Raw genomic sequence first — 16,891 nt, 5'->3', positions numbered from 1 at the left:
ACTTGAATTATTTTGGAGGCGCATTTATTTAACGCTCATATTATCTCAATATACACGATAACATTTCAAGCGCATATGTTTTAGAACTTCTAAAAAGTAATATATTTTCTTTAAGATTTTCACTAATGTCGCCATTAAACAAAATTGATTGCATGGTGATCTTGACACCAACACTCAAACCTATTTTTACAGCTAAAGATTTCCATTTGGAAAAAAAAGTTTCAGCAGAACAGAACAACAACAAGCTAATTTATGGCGGTTGCTTTGAAGCCAATACAAATTAAATTGGCTTTATAACTGATTTTCACCAAAGCGTAATAAAACTGCTTGGATACAATATTACTCTTATAGAGGCTATGAGAACCTTTTGTAGAGTAGGAGGCTTCCTGACAAAAGGTTTTAAGACAGCTTTATTGTGATTCTCAAACATGCTTTATAAACCTTATCAAGAGTGGTCCACTAAGCTATATGACGATCTTATAGCGGTTATCAAAAGGTTGTGCTGGAGCTATTAGTTTTATTGGCGGTTTTATGAAATTGATCTCAATAACCACTAATAGAGTGCAATAAAACAAGAAATGCTACTTGGGTCATTACTAAGAAATTGAAAGGTTTAATCTATGCTGACGACATTAAACTTTTTTTGGAAATAAAAGATGCCAAAGACATCATCACATTCAAAGAGGAAATACAGATATTCCATACTTGGTGTCATAAAAGCCTACTACAATTAAGATAAAAAAAAATGTAACTCAATTACCATTTGTAAGAAAACGAGTCCTACCCGATATAACAATCACTTTAGGAAACCAGATCGTAGAAAAGTGTGATAGACTCAGGGATCTACGTGTTATTTTGGACTCAAAACTTACTTGCACAGATCATTATAACACAATTATTAACAGAGCTAACAACATGCTTGGTTTCATACAACGTTTCTATTATAACTTTCAAGATCCGTATACGATAAAAACATTGTACATTGTTTATGTAAGGTCGATATTAGAATATTGCAGCATAGTTTGGTATCCTTTTTGAATCACACACGAAGAAAGAATAGAGTCCGTTCAAAAGCAGTTTCTATTGTAATGCACTCCGCAAGTTAGGTCGAACTGTATTTCTTCTGCCATCTTTCACAGCTCGGTGTATGCTCATAAATATCCAAACATTAAAAGAGCGTCGTGAATTTGCTATGATTTCATTCGTAAATGATATCGTATCACATCGCATTGATTCAATAGAACTATTGTCATCCTTAAATTTATTTACACCATCTAGGCATTTACGAAATAGAAATATATTTGCTACAAATCGTTATCGTACGAATTATGCCGAATTTGGACCCCTTAACCAAATGATGGACACATATAATAAGCACTGCGATAACATTGACTTTACAATGACAAAAACCAAATTAAAGCAATATTTTAATTCCTCGCATAACGTCAGCCAGAAGTTTTTTTTTAGCTTGTTCTCAAGACATATTATAAACAAATATAAACAAAGCCAAAATTGTAAAATAGCACTTGAGACAAAAACTGTAAGACGGTCTACACCGCTTGACGACAAATAAATAAATAAATAAATAAATAAACATCAGAGTCCCACCAGCCCAGACGTTTTTCACTAAACTCACAAGTGAAACAACTTCAAAAATATATTGTACGATGTGTACAAAAATTGAGAAAAACCTTTTTTGTCACACTGTCCAAAATGTATAAGAAGATCATAATCTAGGATTGTAAAAGAACCTAAAAGAATAGTTTTTTATTTGTTTTTTTTTTTGTGAAGTTTACTTCTTAAGCAGCTGAAAAGCAATGACATTTTTACGTCTACAGAAATTATTTTTTCCCCAGTCGCAGTTCAAAAGGAATCCGTAAAGGAAAGATCGATTACATTAGTATCGATGTCGATTTTCATTGACACACTAATGAGCACCCCTGTGGGGGAAGACGTGCACCTATAGCAGAATTTGTTCTTGTATGATGTTTTTGAGTTTTTAAGAATTAGGAATTCCTTAGTTGGTGGGCGTTGGCCATATTTGGATTTTTCAGATATAATCCTAAATAGGACCTAGATTATTTAATACTCTAGTAACCTCAAGTCCGTGCTCTGTCACAATGTTTCATTGTGATTAATCAACACTCAAAAGGGTAAAATATCAAATTTGGGGTGAATTTGAAAGAAAGGGAACTTGGAGTGTAGAGCGTACTGCCCACTGGACGATTCTGAAGCCTGGCCAAGTGAGTGGGGTATGGGTTTATTTGATTGAACGTCATTTCCAATGTATATATTGATACATTCAAACCATTGGCATTTGAGATAAGACGGAGATAGGATGCGGAGGGCCCGCTTAGGGGAAGCGTAACCCATGTTTGGTTTTCATTTATTAAATAGTTCAGATAGGCTGGAAATGACAGGTTCATAGTGAGAAAATGTACAATATGGGGCCCGTTCACTGATCAAAATCAGATTCACATCGTCAGACCCTGCCCAAGAATAAGGGGATTGACGATGTCTTGTCAAGTTTTATTTTGAATTTGCGTTTTGCATTTAATACTCTAGTAAATCTCGCGTCCGTGCTCATTCACAACAGTGTGATGTGTCAATACTCACTGGGTTATATGTCTTAGACCAGTTCCAGATTAGTTTGCTATTAATATCTTCTGCATCGCAGTTCGCGATAGATTACTAAATATGGGTTCTCTTTTCCGACCATAATAGTGTGAGGGAAGGGGGTGAGTTAAACGTTGCGATATGAGAGCGAATAGAGGCAAATAAATAGGGAAGACAACACCATGACCCAAATAAGTAACCAATGCATGCGGCTCACACTTAACTTGTTCTGTTTCTTTCTTTCTTCTTATCATGTACTAATATTAACTGCCTGAGGACAAAAAGGAAAAAGACCAGAAAATCAATAGGAGAAAAGTAGCGAGAAAATTCGAACAAGAAAAGAAGAATTAAACTTGCACCGGCAAGAGGAAGCAGACAGAAAGGATCATGCCGGTTGGAGACAGCCAATGTATACTGGACGAAGCTTGTATCTAGGAAAAGACGTATGTGCAGGAAACCGTAAGTAGGATAAGAATCGTAAAAGGTGTGTGCTTGCTTGATAAGATCCTAACTTTACTTTAAATACACGGTAGGAATCGAATATCCATTTATGATTAAGGTTTTGCCCATTTTTCAGTGGGAGTGACAAAACTCATTGATGAGTGATTTATCGTACCCATTTATTAGTAACTGTTAGCAGCTAATGATTAATTGATTTACCTATTTTAGAATTACCTATACTTCACATCAGAACCTCATTTCCTTCAATTACTACTCTGTCGCAGCACACACCTTATATGGATCGCTAACCTTTAAATAAATAGTTTCAGCATTTTCGACATTATAATCAAAAGGTGAGTTTTAAAAGTATAATTACCATGCATATAGATAAGTTAATGTACCAGAACCTGGACGGTCACGAGCCTACCCAGGGGAGGACCCGGATACGACCACCCATGTGTGTCTAGAGTATCGCACGAGCTGACGAGTGCAACGGGAAGGACAGTAGGTGTATAGACTAGGGGGTTGGTCCCTAGATAAGCATTCTTAGCGGAAGGCACAGCCTAGGTATGCACTGAACAATTACAATTACAATTACAATTAGGAATTCCTTAGTTTATCAAAATAAAATACCTGCGCCAAGTTGAAACATTAATTGAAAGTGGTAACAGACAAAACAAAAAAAAAAGGGATATTGATTATTGGCGATCTAACGATAGCGTTGAGGATAGGAGAAATATTAAAATGATGATGGTTTCAAAATGTTGCACGGTGAGGTATAGAAGAGAAATCTTAAAAAGCAATTATTATCGAAAAATAAAAATTGTTATTTTTGTATTGCTGCTGTGAAAACCCGATAGTATAAATTTAACTGTTTATTTTTTGTTTAGTTTTCGTTTAGATCTATAGATTTTAACTTTTCTAACCGCGTATGCATAACCAAATTAATAAAAATACTTTATTCATAAAATAAAATCAATTTAAAAATATTCTCCCATACCTCGCCGTACAAAATTATGAAGCTTTATTTTTCTAGCTCTCCTATTTGCCACAAGCAGCACTGTTATCATTAGATGGCCAATAGCAAATTCTTCTTACAAAGAGAGGTTTTTTTTCGTTCGGTATATTTTCATCAATTTCTCGGTTGTTATTGAATAGAGTAGAGCGCTACTTCGTCGTAATCGCCCATTTCCGTTCTATCGATCAGAAAAGATCAATAATATCAATGATTTCACCGTGCACAAATCAATAATGGGTTTGTTCCGATGCGTTAGTTCATTAGCTACAACATAAATCCTGTTAGAGCGCATTATATGAATATTTACGCTCATTGTTCTCAAAACAAAAGAAGCGCTCCTAACGAATCCCCTTTTTCTACGTTTATCCGTAGGACGAAGAAAATCTAATGGCGTTTCAATGCGTTAGGACGGAATTGAAACTCGTAGAACGAATTTAGAATCAAGAAGCAGTGTTAGATTTTAGACAATATCTCAACAATTTGTGACTCTTTATCAAATCCAACGGTACGTATGGAAAGGTGAATAAATTTGCAAGTCATCTTTGATAGAAATATTCCATTTTTTGTTTAAACTCGTTCAGAAAAGAAAAATAAAGCGCGGGTTGTGCTTAGTAGGACGGAAATTAGATCAAAAACCCTATGTATTTCTAAATCATTTTTTGAAACGTTCCATCTAAGGATCATTATTTAAGGGTAGGTATGCGCAGTTTTTAAAAATATAGGAAAATATAAGGGTGTTCGTCTTTTCTGGGTCCTACCCTACCAGGGTTTAAGAAGGACATGAGACAAAAAATGTAAGACTTTTCTCATTTTAAAATATTTTTATATCAAAAATAAGTTGTAAAGATTGTTTACAACTTATTTTCGATACAGTCCTCAATCTACCCAGGGAACCCGCAGTCTTCGGCTTGGTAATACCTTGCTTTTGCTGACTAGGCTGTTTGAGGTCCCAAACCATTCCCTCCCTAAAAAAAAACATGTTTTATGGATAGCCCCTTAGTGCCTTAAGGAGGAAAGACCTCCGGTATTTTGAACTGATCCTTGCCCCTTGATTAATGTACCTTTTTTACATTTGCATTTCTGTTTTTTTTTCACTATCAACAGGCATAATTTATACGTATAATGTTGCACTCGGAATTACTCACCATCAGATTCATTAAATACTTCTAAATTGGTTTCCACATGGTTATCTTCAACTGGTTTCAGTATTTCTTTATCTAACGAGAGATTATTGTGAGAGTTCTGTAATGACAAACGAACAGGTTTTATAATATTCAAGAAATCAACAAACTAAAACTTACGATAATGTCTTCAAAATGTTCATATTTAAGCGCCTGTACGAGTTGAAGTAGATATAGCAATAAATCGCCATCCATTGCTTGGTCCAACCTTGATATCGCATAACGTCTTACTGTTGGATGGTTGAACGATGAGTTCAATAGTTCTAACGCATCTTCCACATCCATGGGCGCCCATTTAGCCAGTAGAGCCAACGCTTGTCGGACTTCTGTGCCTGTCTCCCAATTAATACATTTCAAAAACTTGGTTAAAGCTTTTTTTTGAGTGCTCAGATAAAAGCGATACTTCCATATCAAATCCTGTTCTTCGCTACTTAAAATGGATGTTGGAGAATATCGGTGAACGATGGAATGCAGTAAATCACGTACACTGAAATTAATTGTAACATTGCAATCATGTGTAGGGAAAGGTGGGACAAGATGGGTTACGGATTTTTTTATTGTCAACATCAACAGGTTCAATGGGCTCAAAATCAAACCATCATTGGAGTTGAATTGAACCTTTTGATATTGACAAATAAATTAATTAATAAATGTACTAACTGACAACTGACCTTGCCGTAGGTTTTGCATCCCGATCAGATAAACCCGATCTAGCTGATCGCGACAAGCGATGATGTTTCCGTTCGACTAAATTGTCCTAAAAACGTTAACGTGGTATTAAAACGATTATCGCTAATTTTAAAGTTCATTTATATAGAAGGAGTTCTGTGCTACTTTGTCGTACGTAGGGGGATTGTGCAACATTTCCCCGAACGCCATCATCTCGAATCCCATTAATCCGAATGTGAAAAGTTCGAATTATCGAATAGTTGTTACTCACTTATGTAGTAACAATTACTCATTGATGGGTAAAATTTTACTCATTTAATGGGTAGTCCCATTTTCCCTAAAAAAATGCGTACTTTATAGTCATTATTGAGTATTTTGCGGCTACCGTGTACTGAACCATTAATTTCATGTTAGTCTACAAATTGTTGTATGATTTTTCTCTGGGCATTGGCATAACATTGTAACTGCAACCAGGACTAGGACCTTTATCTTTACATAGATGAAAGATGCATAATTGTGATGCCATATGGAATGAGGTGGTCATAAAACTGTAATTGAATCAAAAGTAGATCATTAAGGATTTGATTCATGGGGTCCGCAGATGGCCGGTGTCATGGCTAATTTTACAAGGCAGATCATTTACATATGGCAGTCATTTGATTTGCGAGGAAAGGGCTTAAAAAATTGTTTACAAAAGCTGGTAGGCCCTTTTCAATTAATGGTAGAATTTTATTCTAATACTTGTTCCTCCATTTTCCCTTTCCTCTTTTTCCACTATAGTTCTTATTGCTAACTAAGACTAGGCAAAGGGCATCTCAACCTAATACTAAACCACCGTATTCAATAAATCGGAAACCTGAGATAATACTGTTATCGTATTAAAGATGGAACATATTATGTTTTACGACGTGGGATCAGTTTTGGTCAGAAGAATTCCTGGAGATGTTCATTGTCTGTTCTCGGCATTGGTATATCCAAACTTCAATCAGGAAGTAGGATCAGCAGAGTATTACGTATTGGCATTTTTGGCTTTTTCAATAAATTATAGCACGGAAACGTCACTTCTGACAGAAATGAAGTCTGCAACATAGTTACAGAGAAAAATTAAGTCTTTCTTGGTTATATGGTATTTTTTAGTAGTGTTGAGTACAAATTTCCTTTGAATTATGTTATAATTTCCTTTAAATTATGTTATAATTTCCTTTAAGTTATGTTATAATTTCCTTTAAATTCCGTTATAATTGCTTATTTTTTGACAGATACGCGTATTTCGACTACTGATTGATACTTTGACTATATGTTTTTAGTATTACTTCTACGTGAAGTCAACGATTTACATAGTTGAAGATGCTAATTTCAAATAACAGACTGTAGTGGTAATTTTTATACGATAGATGGAGTAGATGAAAGCATAGAGTTGATAGTTCCGTTAGAGTACGGCAGTGTGAAGATTGTATATAGATATTAGAATAGCGAGCTAGGACAACTTTTAAGGAAGGTACAAATCGGTTTTTACATCTCTCTTTACCAAACTCCCCCTTTGGAGAAGGATGGTGAGGGGTGTCCCCCCCCAAGTATCAACTGTGTGTTTGAAACAGTTCTACCGATTTTTTACCGCACTTCAGTTGTTATTTGAAGGAAGGCATCCAGTCGTAGGTTTGGAAATTGCAACTATTGTTTACCCCTACCACGATATGTGCTCCTGTCATCGTCGACTTCCCCTCGAGATCGTCAAGTCGACGATGACAGGAGCACATATCGTGGTAGGGGTAAACAATAGTTGCAATTTCCAAACCTACGACTGGATGCCTTCCTTCAAATAACAACTAACAAATCAAGGCTTTAGCGAAGCTGAACGAACCTGTAGTCCACTGGGACACACCGTTGATCAACATGCTATGCTACAAACTGGATCCTACGGCCCTCCGAGCCTGGGAGGAGAAGACCAGTAGCAGTGATGATGTCACCTACGAGCAGTTAGTTGATTTCCTATACCAAAGGGTTCGAATACTGAAGTCCGTTGTTACCGATCTGCAGCATCGTTCGTATCAACCCGGGCAAGCCAAGGTGGCCGGTTCCAATCCGATCCAGAAGAAGTCATTCAAGATGGTATCCAATTCCGCCACGACCGAATCCAAGAACTCCGCTCCGTACTGTAGCGCCTGTCCAGAGAACCACTTACTGTTCCAGTGTCCAGCGTTTTCCAAGATTTCCGTTCGCCAGCGACGAGAACTGGTATCTCAGAAGCGCCTATGCTGGAATTGCTTCCGCTCTGGACACCAAAGTAGGAATTGTACATAAAAGTACGATTGCCGAACCTGTCACCAGAAACACCATACACTGCTACACGAAATTGCAGCCCCGAAGGTACAATCCACTCCAGTTGTCATATCTGGTCAGCCACCCCGACAACCGAATCCATCCACGTCGACTGCCGTCGAAACCCCCGGATCAGTAAATCCGAACCCCCAAGTGAGCTTGTCGGTACAGTCGTGACAATCCACGGTCCTGTTGGAAACGGTTAACCTCCTAGTTGTGGACCAGAATGGCAAAGAGTTTTCCGTGCGTGCACTCCCAGATTCAGGATCGATGAGCAGTTTCATCACGAAGAAGCTTGCGAACACACTCAATATCCGACATACGAATGTAGACATCGCCATGTCTGGAATCGGTGAAACGTCGAAGCAGATCAAGCGCAAGTTGACTGCTGCTATTACATTAAATAAGAGATGAACTAGCCTATGGCTAAAAATCTCTATAATAAAGGAAAAAAAAAAAAAAATTAATTAAATTGGCATACTATTTAGACATTTGCGATCAGTTAAATTTAGCCGTGAATATGGCATTTGAGGAGTACAATTTAAAAACTGAACTTGAAATAAAATCTTGTCCTAGGAAATTCTTCAATTATGTGAAAACCAAATTAAAATCTGATAATTTTCCATCAAAGATGCATTTGGACGATAGGGTAGGTGAGAACTCGGAAGATATATGCAATTTGTTTGCAAATTTCTTCCAAGAAATCTATACTACGTTTTCAGAAGAGGACCGTGACCGTGAATATTTTGAATCTTATCCAGAATTTTCAAGTGACATCAGCGTAAGTCAAATCAAGGTTCATGATATCTTAAAGGGTTTAAACAATTTAGATGCATCTAAAGATCCTGGCCCTGACGGTGTTCCGCCAGTTTTTATGAAAGCTTTAGCAAGTGAACTTACTGCTCCATTATTTTGGATTTTCAATATGTCACTGGAATCCGGAAACTTCCCTAAAATATGGAAAAACTCGTTTTTAGTGCCTATCTTTAAATCGGGCAAAAAATCCGACATACGTAATTATCGTGGTATAGCTATAATCTCTTGCATTCCGAAACTTTTCGAGGCGATTGTGAATGAAAAACTCTTTCTTCAAATTAAAAACAGAATAACTACTATGCAACATGGCTTCTTTAAAGGCCGTTCAACAACTACGAATTTGCTCGAATTAGTTAATTATTCCTTGAATGCAATGGATAACGGAAACCATGTAGAAGTGTTGTATACAGATTTCAGTAAAGTGTTTGATCGAATTGACATACCCATGCTTCTTTTTAAACTTCAAAAAATGGGAATTCATTACGCACTCCTCAAGTGGCTTGAATTCTATTTAACTGACCGCCATCAAATAGTAAAATACAAAGGAAAGACATCAAATCCCGTTGATGTCACTTCTGGAGTTCCTCAAGGCTCCCATTTAGGACCGCTTTTATTTATTCTCTTCGTCAATGACATATCTTTCATTACTAAGAAATTGAAAGGTTTAATCTATGCTGACGACATTAAACTTTTTTTGAAAATAAAAGATGCCAAAGACATCATCACATTCAATGAGGAAATACAGATATTCCATACTTGGTGCCAAAAAAAGCCTGCTACAATTAAGTATAAAAAAATGTAACTCAATTACCATTTGTAAGAAAACGAGTCCTACCCGATATAACAATCACTTTAGGAAACCAGATCGTAGAAAAGTGGGATCTAGGTGTTATTTTGGACTCAAAACTTACTTGCACAGATCATTATAACACAATTATTAACAGAGCTAACAACATGCTTGGTTTCATACAACGTTTCTATTATAACTTTCAAGATCCGTATACGATTGTACATTGCTTATGTAAGGTCGATATTAGAATATTGCAGCATAGTTTGGTATCCTTTTTGAATCACACACGAAGAAAGAATAGAGTCCGTTCAAAAGCAGTTTCTATTGTAATGCACTCCGCAAGTTAGGTCGGACTGTATTTCTTCTGCCATCTTTCACAGCTCGGTGTATGCTCATAAATATCCAAACATTAAAAGAGCGTCGTGAATTTGCTATGATTTCATTCGTAAATGATATCGTATCACATCGAATTGATTCAATAGAACTATTGTCATCCTTAAATTTGTATACACCATCTAGGCATTTACGAAATAGAAATATATTTGCTACAAATCGTCATCGTACGAATTATGCCAAATTTGGACCCTTGAACCAAATGATGGATACATATAATAAGCACTGCGATAACATTGACTTTACAATGACAAAAACCAAATTAAAGTAATATTTTAATTCCTCGCATAACGTCAGCTAGAAGTAATGTTTTAACTTGTTCTCAAGACATATTATAAAAAAATATAAACAAAGACAAAATTGTAAACATAGCTCTTAAGACAACAATTGTAAAACGGTCTACACTGATTGACGACAAATAAATAACTAAATCCACGCTGCGTTCGTACAGTACCACGCTCGAGTTCCTCATCCTGAAGAACCCACAGTCTGCTTGCCAACCATGCCAATTAATGTTTCCTCGTGGAAGTTTCCTGAAGTTCCGTTAGCTGATCCAAGCTTCCTCGTTCCAGCCGACATTGACCTGATTGTCGGTTGAGAAGTGTGCCACGAACTGCACACTGGCAGTAAGATTTCCTGCGGCGATGAGCAACCTGTGTTCGTCGAGACCTCTTTCGGATGGACTGTTTCCGGGAAGGTATCCATCTTATCACCTGAAGTTCCACGTGTTTGTCACCTCACTACTGTGGACCGTAATCTGGAACAAGCCCTCCAGAAGTTCTGGGAGTTACAAGCCGTTGAACCCTGTTCCAAATTTACGGCAGAAGAAAATCTCTGTAAAACTGTATGCCACTACCACCACTCGCGATTCGCCAGGTCGTTATATCGTTTCCTTGCCACTCACCCACGATCCACTCGTCAATCTCGGTCAATCCCGTTTGATCGCCGAGCGCCGCTTCCTGAACCTCGAAAAACGACTTGAGCGAGATCCAACCACCAAAGAGGCCTACTGTCGCTTCATGGAAGAATACGAGCGCCTGAATCACATGGTGAAACTCCTGGATCCAGTAGATGAAAGCCAGCCGCACTGCTACCTCCCACACCATCCGGTGTTCAAAGAATCCAGCACCACCACAAAGGTTCGAGTTGTGTTCGATGCGTCGTGCAAGACGTCATCTGGATTCTCCGTGAACGACCTTCAACTAGTTGGACCCGTCGTTCAAGAAGATCTACTGTCGATCCACATCAGATTCCACATCTACCAAATCGCATTCGTCGCTTACGTTGAAAAAATGTATCGGCAAATTCTGCTGCACTACCTCTTCCGGCGGTATCAACTTATCCTCTGGCGTCCCAGCCCAGACCAATCAATCGCTGCAAACAGTAACGTATGGTTTTGCATCCTCTCCATTCCTGGCAACCCCCACTATCGTTCAGATTGCGCAAGACGCAGCCGAGAACTATCCAGCCGCAGCCGCGGTAGCCCAGAAGGATTTTTATGTAGATGACTTCCTGTCTGGTGCCGACAATGTTGATTCCGCCATCCGCATTCACCAAGAAATGTCCGCCATGCTTTCAGCAGCAGGCTTTCCGCTGAAGAAATGGCCTTCAAACTCGCCTGAAGTACTAGCCGATATTCCCAAAGAAGATCTAGCATTCGCGCCGTACCATGACCTGCAAGACGACCAATCCGTTTCCACTCTCGGACTCATCTGGCGTCCAAGTCAAAGGTGGCTCCGTTGGCCAAATCACACACTATCGCACGTCTGGAGTTGTGCGCAGCAGTATTGTCGTTGAAGCTACACGAGAAGGTGGTACATTCCATACAAAAGCCCGCTGAAGTTTTCTTCTGGACTGATTCATCCACTGTCCTGCATTGGTTACTCCAACCAATGCAGGACAGTGGATGAATCAGTCCAGAAGAAAACTTCAGCGGGCTTTCGCCATCCCGATGCGGGCCATCGCCATCCCGGTGGAAAACGTTCGTCGGTGATCGGGTCGCCAAGATCCAGGAAACAACAGAATCCTATCACTGAAAACACGTTTCCGGAGTATCCAACCAAGCTGATCCTCTCTCCCGTGGCATTAATCCAGTTGACATCAAAGACCACGTGCTCTGGTGGAGTGGTCCGGAGTGGTTATCCAAGTTACCATCTGACTGGCCCGTAAGTCATCCTTGATCCGCTTTGAATGTCCGAAACGAGAACCTGAGTAGCCATGCTGTCTACTCTTGATGCAAGATTTTCCGATCAACTGTTCAATAGATATTCCAGCTTCAATAAGCTTCACCGATCCATCGCATACTGGATGCGGTACTTCCGTGCCTTGAAGGCAACCATCAAGAAAAACACTATCGAATTATTCGTAACCATAACCACTGCCAACCTACGTGAAGCAGATCTTGCTTTAGCTCGTTTGGCTCAGCGGGAAACGTTCTGCGAGGAATTCTCCAATCTTCGTGCTGGAGAACGAGTACCGTCGTCATCACCACTGAAGTGGCTCAATCCAAGAGTAAGCAAAGAAGGCTTGATTCGAGTTGGTGGAAGACTCGGCAACGCCGCAGTTTCCGAAGATGCTAAACACCCGATCGTCCTCTCATCAAAGCATCTGCTATCCAATATGTTGGCCGATCACTACCACAAGACGCTGCCTCACGCTGGTCCCCAGCTGATGCTCGCCACGATTCGCCAGAAGTTCTGGATCATCGGTGGTCGAAACCTTGTTCGCCGTACGTACCACCAGTGCCACACAAGTCAACCCGTCCTGGTGCAGCAGATCATCACCGACTTGCCCACATCAAGAGTTACTCCGACAAGACCATTCGCCTTATGCGGGATCGACTACTGCGGCCCCGTGTACATCAAGTCGCCGATCCGCAATCGGGCACCAACGAAGGCATATATCGCCATATTTGTGTGTTCGCCACTCGTGCCGTTCACATCGAGCTTGTATCCGATCTATCTACGCCGGCTGTCCTAGCCGCTCTCCGCCGTTTCGTCACTCGCCGTGGAAGGATGACCGAAATCCACAGCGACAACGGCACCGCTTTCAAGGGTGCAGCTAACGAGCTGCATAGAATTTACCAGATGATCAAGACCAACGAAGCTGATCGGAAGCAAATCCTCGAATGGTGTACGGAAAACAAAATTGTTTGGTGTTTCATCTCGCCCCGTGCGCCCCACTTTGGCGGATATCAGGAGAGAGATTATGATTAGAATTTGCAAGCAGTGTTGAACCAACCAAGTTAGTGCAAGGTGGCCGGAATCATTGATGTTAAACTAAACTTAAACTAAATTAATGCTAAATGAACTTAAACCTACTTAACCTAAATTAACTAACTAAATCCCATAGATAAAGTTAAAGTTAAATCATAATTCTATAAATTGAAACGAATCTAAAACTAAAACGGTATCACCCTAATCTAGTTGATAAGAGAAGAAAGAGGAAGCTGCTCGCATGCGCTACACACTGATGTCCACTTGTAGTGGTCACGAAGTACATTTTAAATAGGTAGGATAGAGGAGACAATTGTAAATATAGATAGTACAAAATATACCGTCGGAAGCGATACATCCCTTTTTCTGTCCTGTTGTCCGGTCGTCTGCCGTTCTACGCATATCTGTCCCATGTTACTTATGGACGTTTTTCACTTTTGTTCATAAAGCAGTACTCGTTTAGGTAGACTTTGGAATGAAAATAGAAAAACGTATCATTTGTTCTGGGTTTGTATAAAACAATATCAAGCCTAATTGTCCCATGTTGAAATTCTACGCATAACTGTCCCACAAAGATTATCTTGACTGAATCTATCATTAACGAATCTATTTGTGTACACAAATTTTTGAAACAGGATTTATATAATCAAAAGAAACGGTATGAACCATTTTAGGAAGTGGAAGTTTTATTTTATGTTGATAAATATTTAGAAAAACGGGATTTCATATTAAAACACCAGTTTATAATTTCAAACAATGCCTTATTAGACACTTACTTAGACACTCTCCACCCTCACACTCCCCCTATAGTGTCTACGTGTTTCATGAAAAGCCCCTTTTATAATATGATATTACGCAGCATAAAGGTCGACTCCGTACGGAAGAAATTTGCATGTGCATGTCAACTCATCCAAAGTATTTCTTGAAATCATCGAAGCCCACGGTCAACGATCGTGTAACGTCATTCTACGTGTAACGTATTGATCTTTTGTCCACAGCATGTCAGCCACCATAAAGCTATGGTTGGACTCAAAATGATTAAGCACAATCTCCTTTAGGCCTACGTTATTCTTGCTAAGTAGAACAAGACGTTAAGAAGTTTATGTTCTAAATAGTGCATTCATCATTAGTTGCTTGAAATGCCCATACCTTTAATAGTTTTATAGAAGTAGCAATGTCAACAAATTTATAGTTGGTATAATTTAATGATGGAAAGCTATACAAACTATCCAGGATCTTAAAAAACTTCGCGGAGAACGCAAGCACGCTCATGCAAGCACAAGATTAAAGACGTCAAACGCAACGTAGCCATCAAAGCAACACTGAAAGTAACAGTTCCTAGTGGGACTAACATGCGTAGAATATCCTACTTCATTGCAAATTTCTAAACATAACAGTCCCATTAAATATTGTTCGTATAAAATAGGCTTAACTGTTTTCTTTGAAGGTAATTTCTGTAGTTTTCACTAAAACATATTGATGCTGTTGTAATGTGAATAATGCGGTAACTTATTTTAACGTATATTTCTTCCAATGAGCAGAAATGATTCGAAACATTATTCGCGATTTTCTCAGAAGCAACTTTTGAAACATGGGACTGATATGCGTAGAACGGCAGGGTATTGCATTCAATTAAGATTTTCGTTGTTGATCCGAAAGTGCGCGAGTGAAGTGCCCCGATATCCCCCGAAAAAGATTATTTTTTTTTTTTATTTTTTTTTATTATAGTCACTTTAACACTCTTGGGCCATTCGTGACTTGTCCGGGGGTGAGATTTGAACTTGAGACTTTGGCGTGAGAGGCATGGATGCTAACCACTACGCCGGGGTCGCCCCGAAAGTGATTAGTGCTATGCTGATGCACTTGTATGCACTTGTGGAAACACTGATTCGACATACATCGACCCCATCTACGTTGGTGTTTTCAGCACAACAATCTTCTGAGCCGTCGATCCCTCCTCATGGACATGGAGGTTGACGGTACTGAAGCAAAGGGTTATGTTTAATTTCTTTATATTTGCAACGATGATTATTTCCTATAGTGACACATGTATCACCTTCTTAATGCTTCAGTATACCTCAAACGATAATTTTCTTGGTTGTTAATAGAACTTCCTTGATGAAATCGGCTGCTTCATGCAGACTGAGCAATTCTTATTATAGTATCAGATTTGTTCTGTATACAGAGGAACTGGGAGGGCTTATTAGAAGCTTCTCACCAATAAAGTAATGATCTTCTAGTAAATTTTGCATATCATGTTATTAAAATTTTATTTTATTTTAGCATATTCAGTCAATTGGCATTAGCATACGATACGATACATCAATAATACCTTTGAAAGTTTTTTCAATTTTTGTGATCTGATAGATTTCCCAGTTTGGTTAGAAGTTTCGAAGCTAACGCATGTCTATAGGCCTAATAGAAAGATAGGCAGAAAAAGTGTATCATGAAGAATGGTTGCATGCAGGGTTGCTTCCACTCACTTGCTTTAGATGAGTGATTTTCGGAGTTTGTAATGGGGATTTGTGTTTGTTGGATACGGGAGGAGATTGGAGGGCGGGTGTTTGACGCATAGAGCCGTCAATTTCGCTTTCAGAGTGTCGCAGTCAGCGGTTTTATGATTCGTGAGCGCTCGCGATTCGTAGAATCGTTGATTGTGGCTGCGAGTGGATTTGGCGGGTTTTATGTGTCGGACGCTTGCCTTTTGGCCTCTTCTTGCGTCTAGCATGTGCAGAGTATCATTATAGCGTCTAATGGTTTTCAGATTCCTGGTTGCGTTTAATACATTTGTGAGAATACCTTTTTGAGATTTTAGTTGTCACGTTTTGTCTGTAGTTTATATTTTGTTTATTTCATGTAATTATCGTAAATAATTGTTATTCAATAATAGATAATTCGCCCATATATTCAATAATAAATTTACGAATGACTGTAATTTGGATACCTTACAAATTGGACAGAATCACAAACAAGAATATGTTGTTGAGCAGTGCTGAGATTTGTCATTGTCACTGACAGACTTTCGCGTGATATTGACTAAATTGTTCGTCACATAGTCACTGACAGACTTGATCCTCAAAAAAACCTTCGTCAAAATCTCATTCATTTTTTCGTCAATGACCTGGTAACAAAAAGTGTAATTTAGTACATTCTGTGTCACATTATTATTATCCAAGTAGCTCAGGACGTAGATACTTATTCACTAAAATGGATCCATGTAATTGTTTTGCTCAAGTCATTTAATTTCGTTACAAATTTAGCTAATAAATAAATCTGCACATGTTCGTCACTGACAGCATTGTCATTGACAATTGACATGGTTTGCCTTGACTATGACTGCTGGTTGCAATGAGTGACCAAAGCAGAATTGTCAATATCACCGTGTACTGTCGAGATTTTGCAGCACTGTTGCTGAGTGTTCTCCGTCGAAAAT

General features: G+C 38.8%; 1 protein-coding gene across 3 annotated transcripts in view; it reads right to left on the bottom strand.

Annotated features, from left to right (window-relative positions):
- LOC135713169 (phosphatidylinositol 3-kinase catalytic subunit type 3-like) overlaps positions 1 to 16,891 on the bottom strand; it is a 116,950-nt gene that overhangs the window by 31,600 nt on the left and 68,459 nt on the right. For all 3 annotated transcript variants that reach the window (XM_065236281.1, XM_065236282.1, XM_065236283.1), the window contains 3 exons: positions 5,928 to 6,013; positions 5,377 to 5,743; positions 5,221 to 5,317 (listed from right to left, as the gene is read on the bottom strand). In XM_065236281.1, the coding sequence (XP_065092353.1) occupies positions 5,221 to 5,317; positions 5,377 to 5,743; positions 5,928 to 6,013 (550 nt within the window). The remainder of the gene's footprint in view (positions 1 to 5,220; positions 5,318 to 5,376; positions 5,744 to 5,927; positions 6,014 to 16,891) is intronic.

This window comes from Ochlerotatus camptorhynchus, unplaced genomic scaffold (genome assembly GCF_037179485.1).
Source record: "Ochlerotatus camptorhynchus isolate MF236.1 unplaced genomic scaffold, CSIRO-AGI_Acam_v1.1 ptg000541l, whole genome shotgun sequence".
NCBI classification, from domain to species: domain Eukaryota; kingdom Metazoa; phylum Arthropoda; class Insecta; order Diptera; family Culicidae; genus Ochlerotatus; species Ochlerotatus camptorhynchus.
Note: the sequence above shows the minus strand (reverse complement) of the source record. Positions and strands in the feature narration are given on the sequence as shown.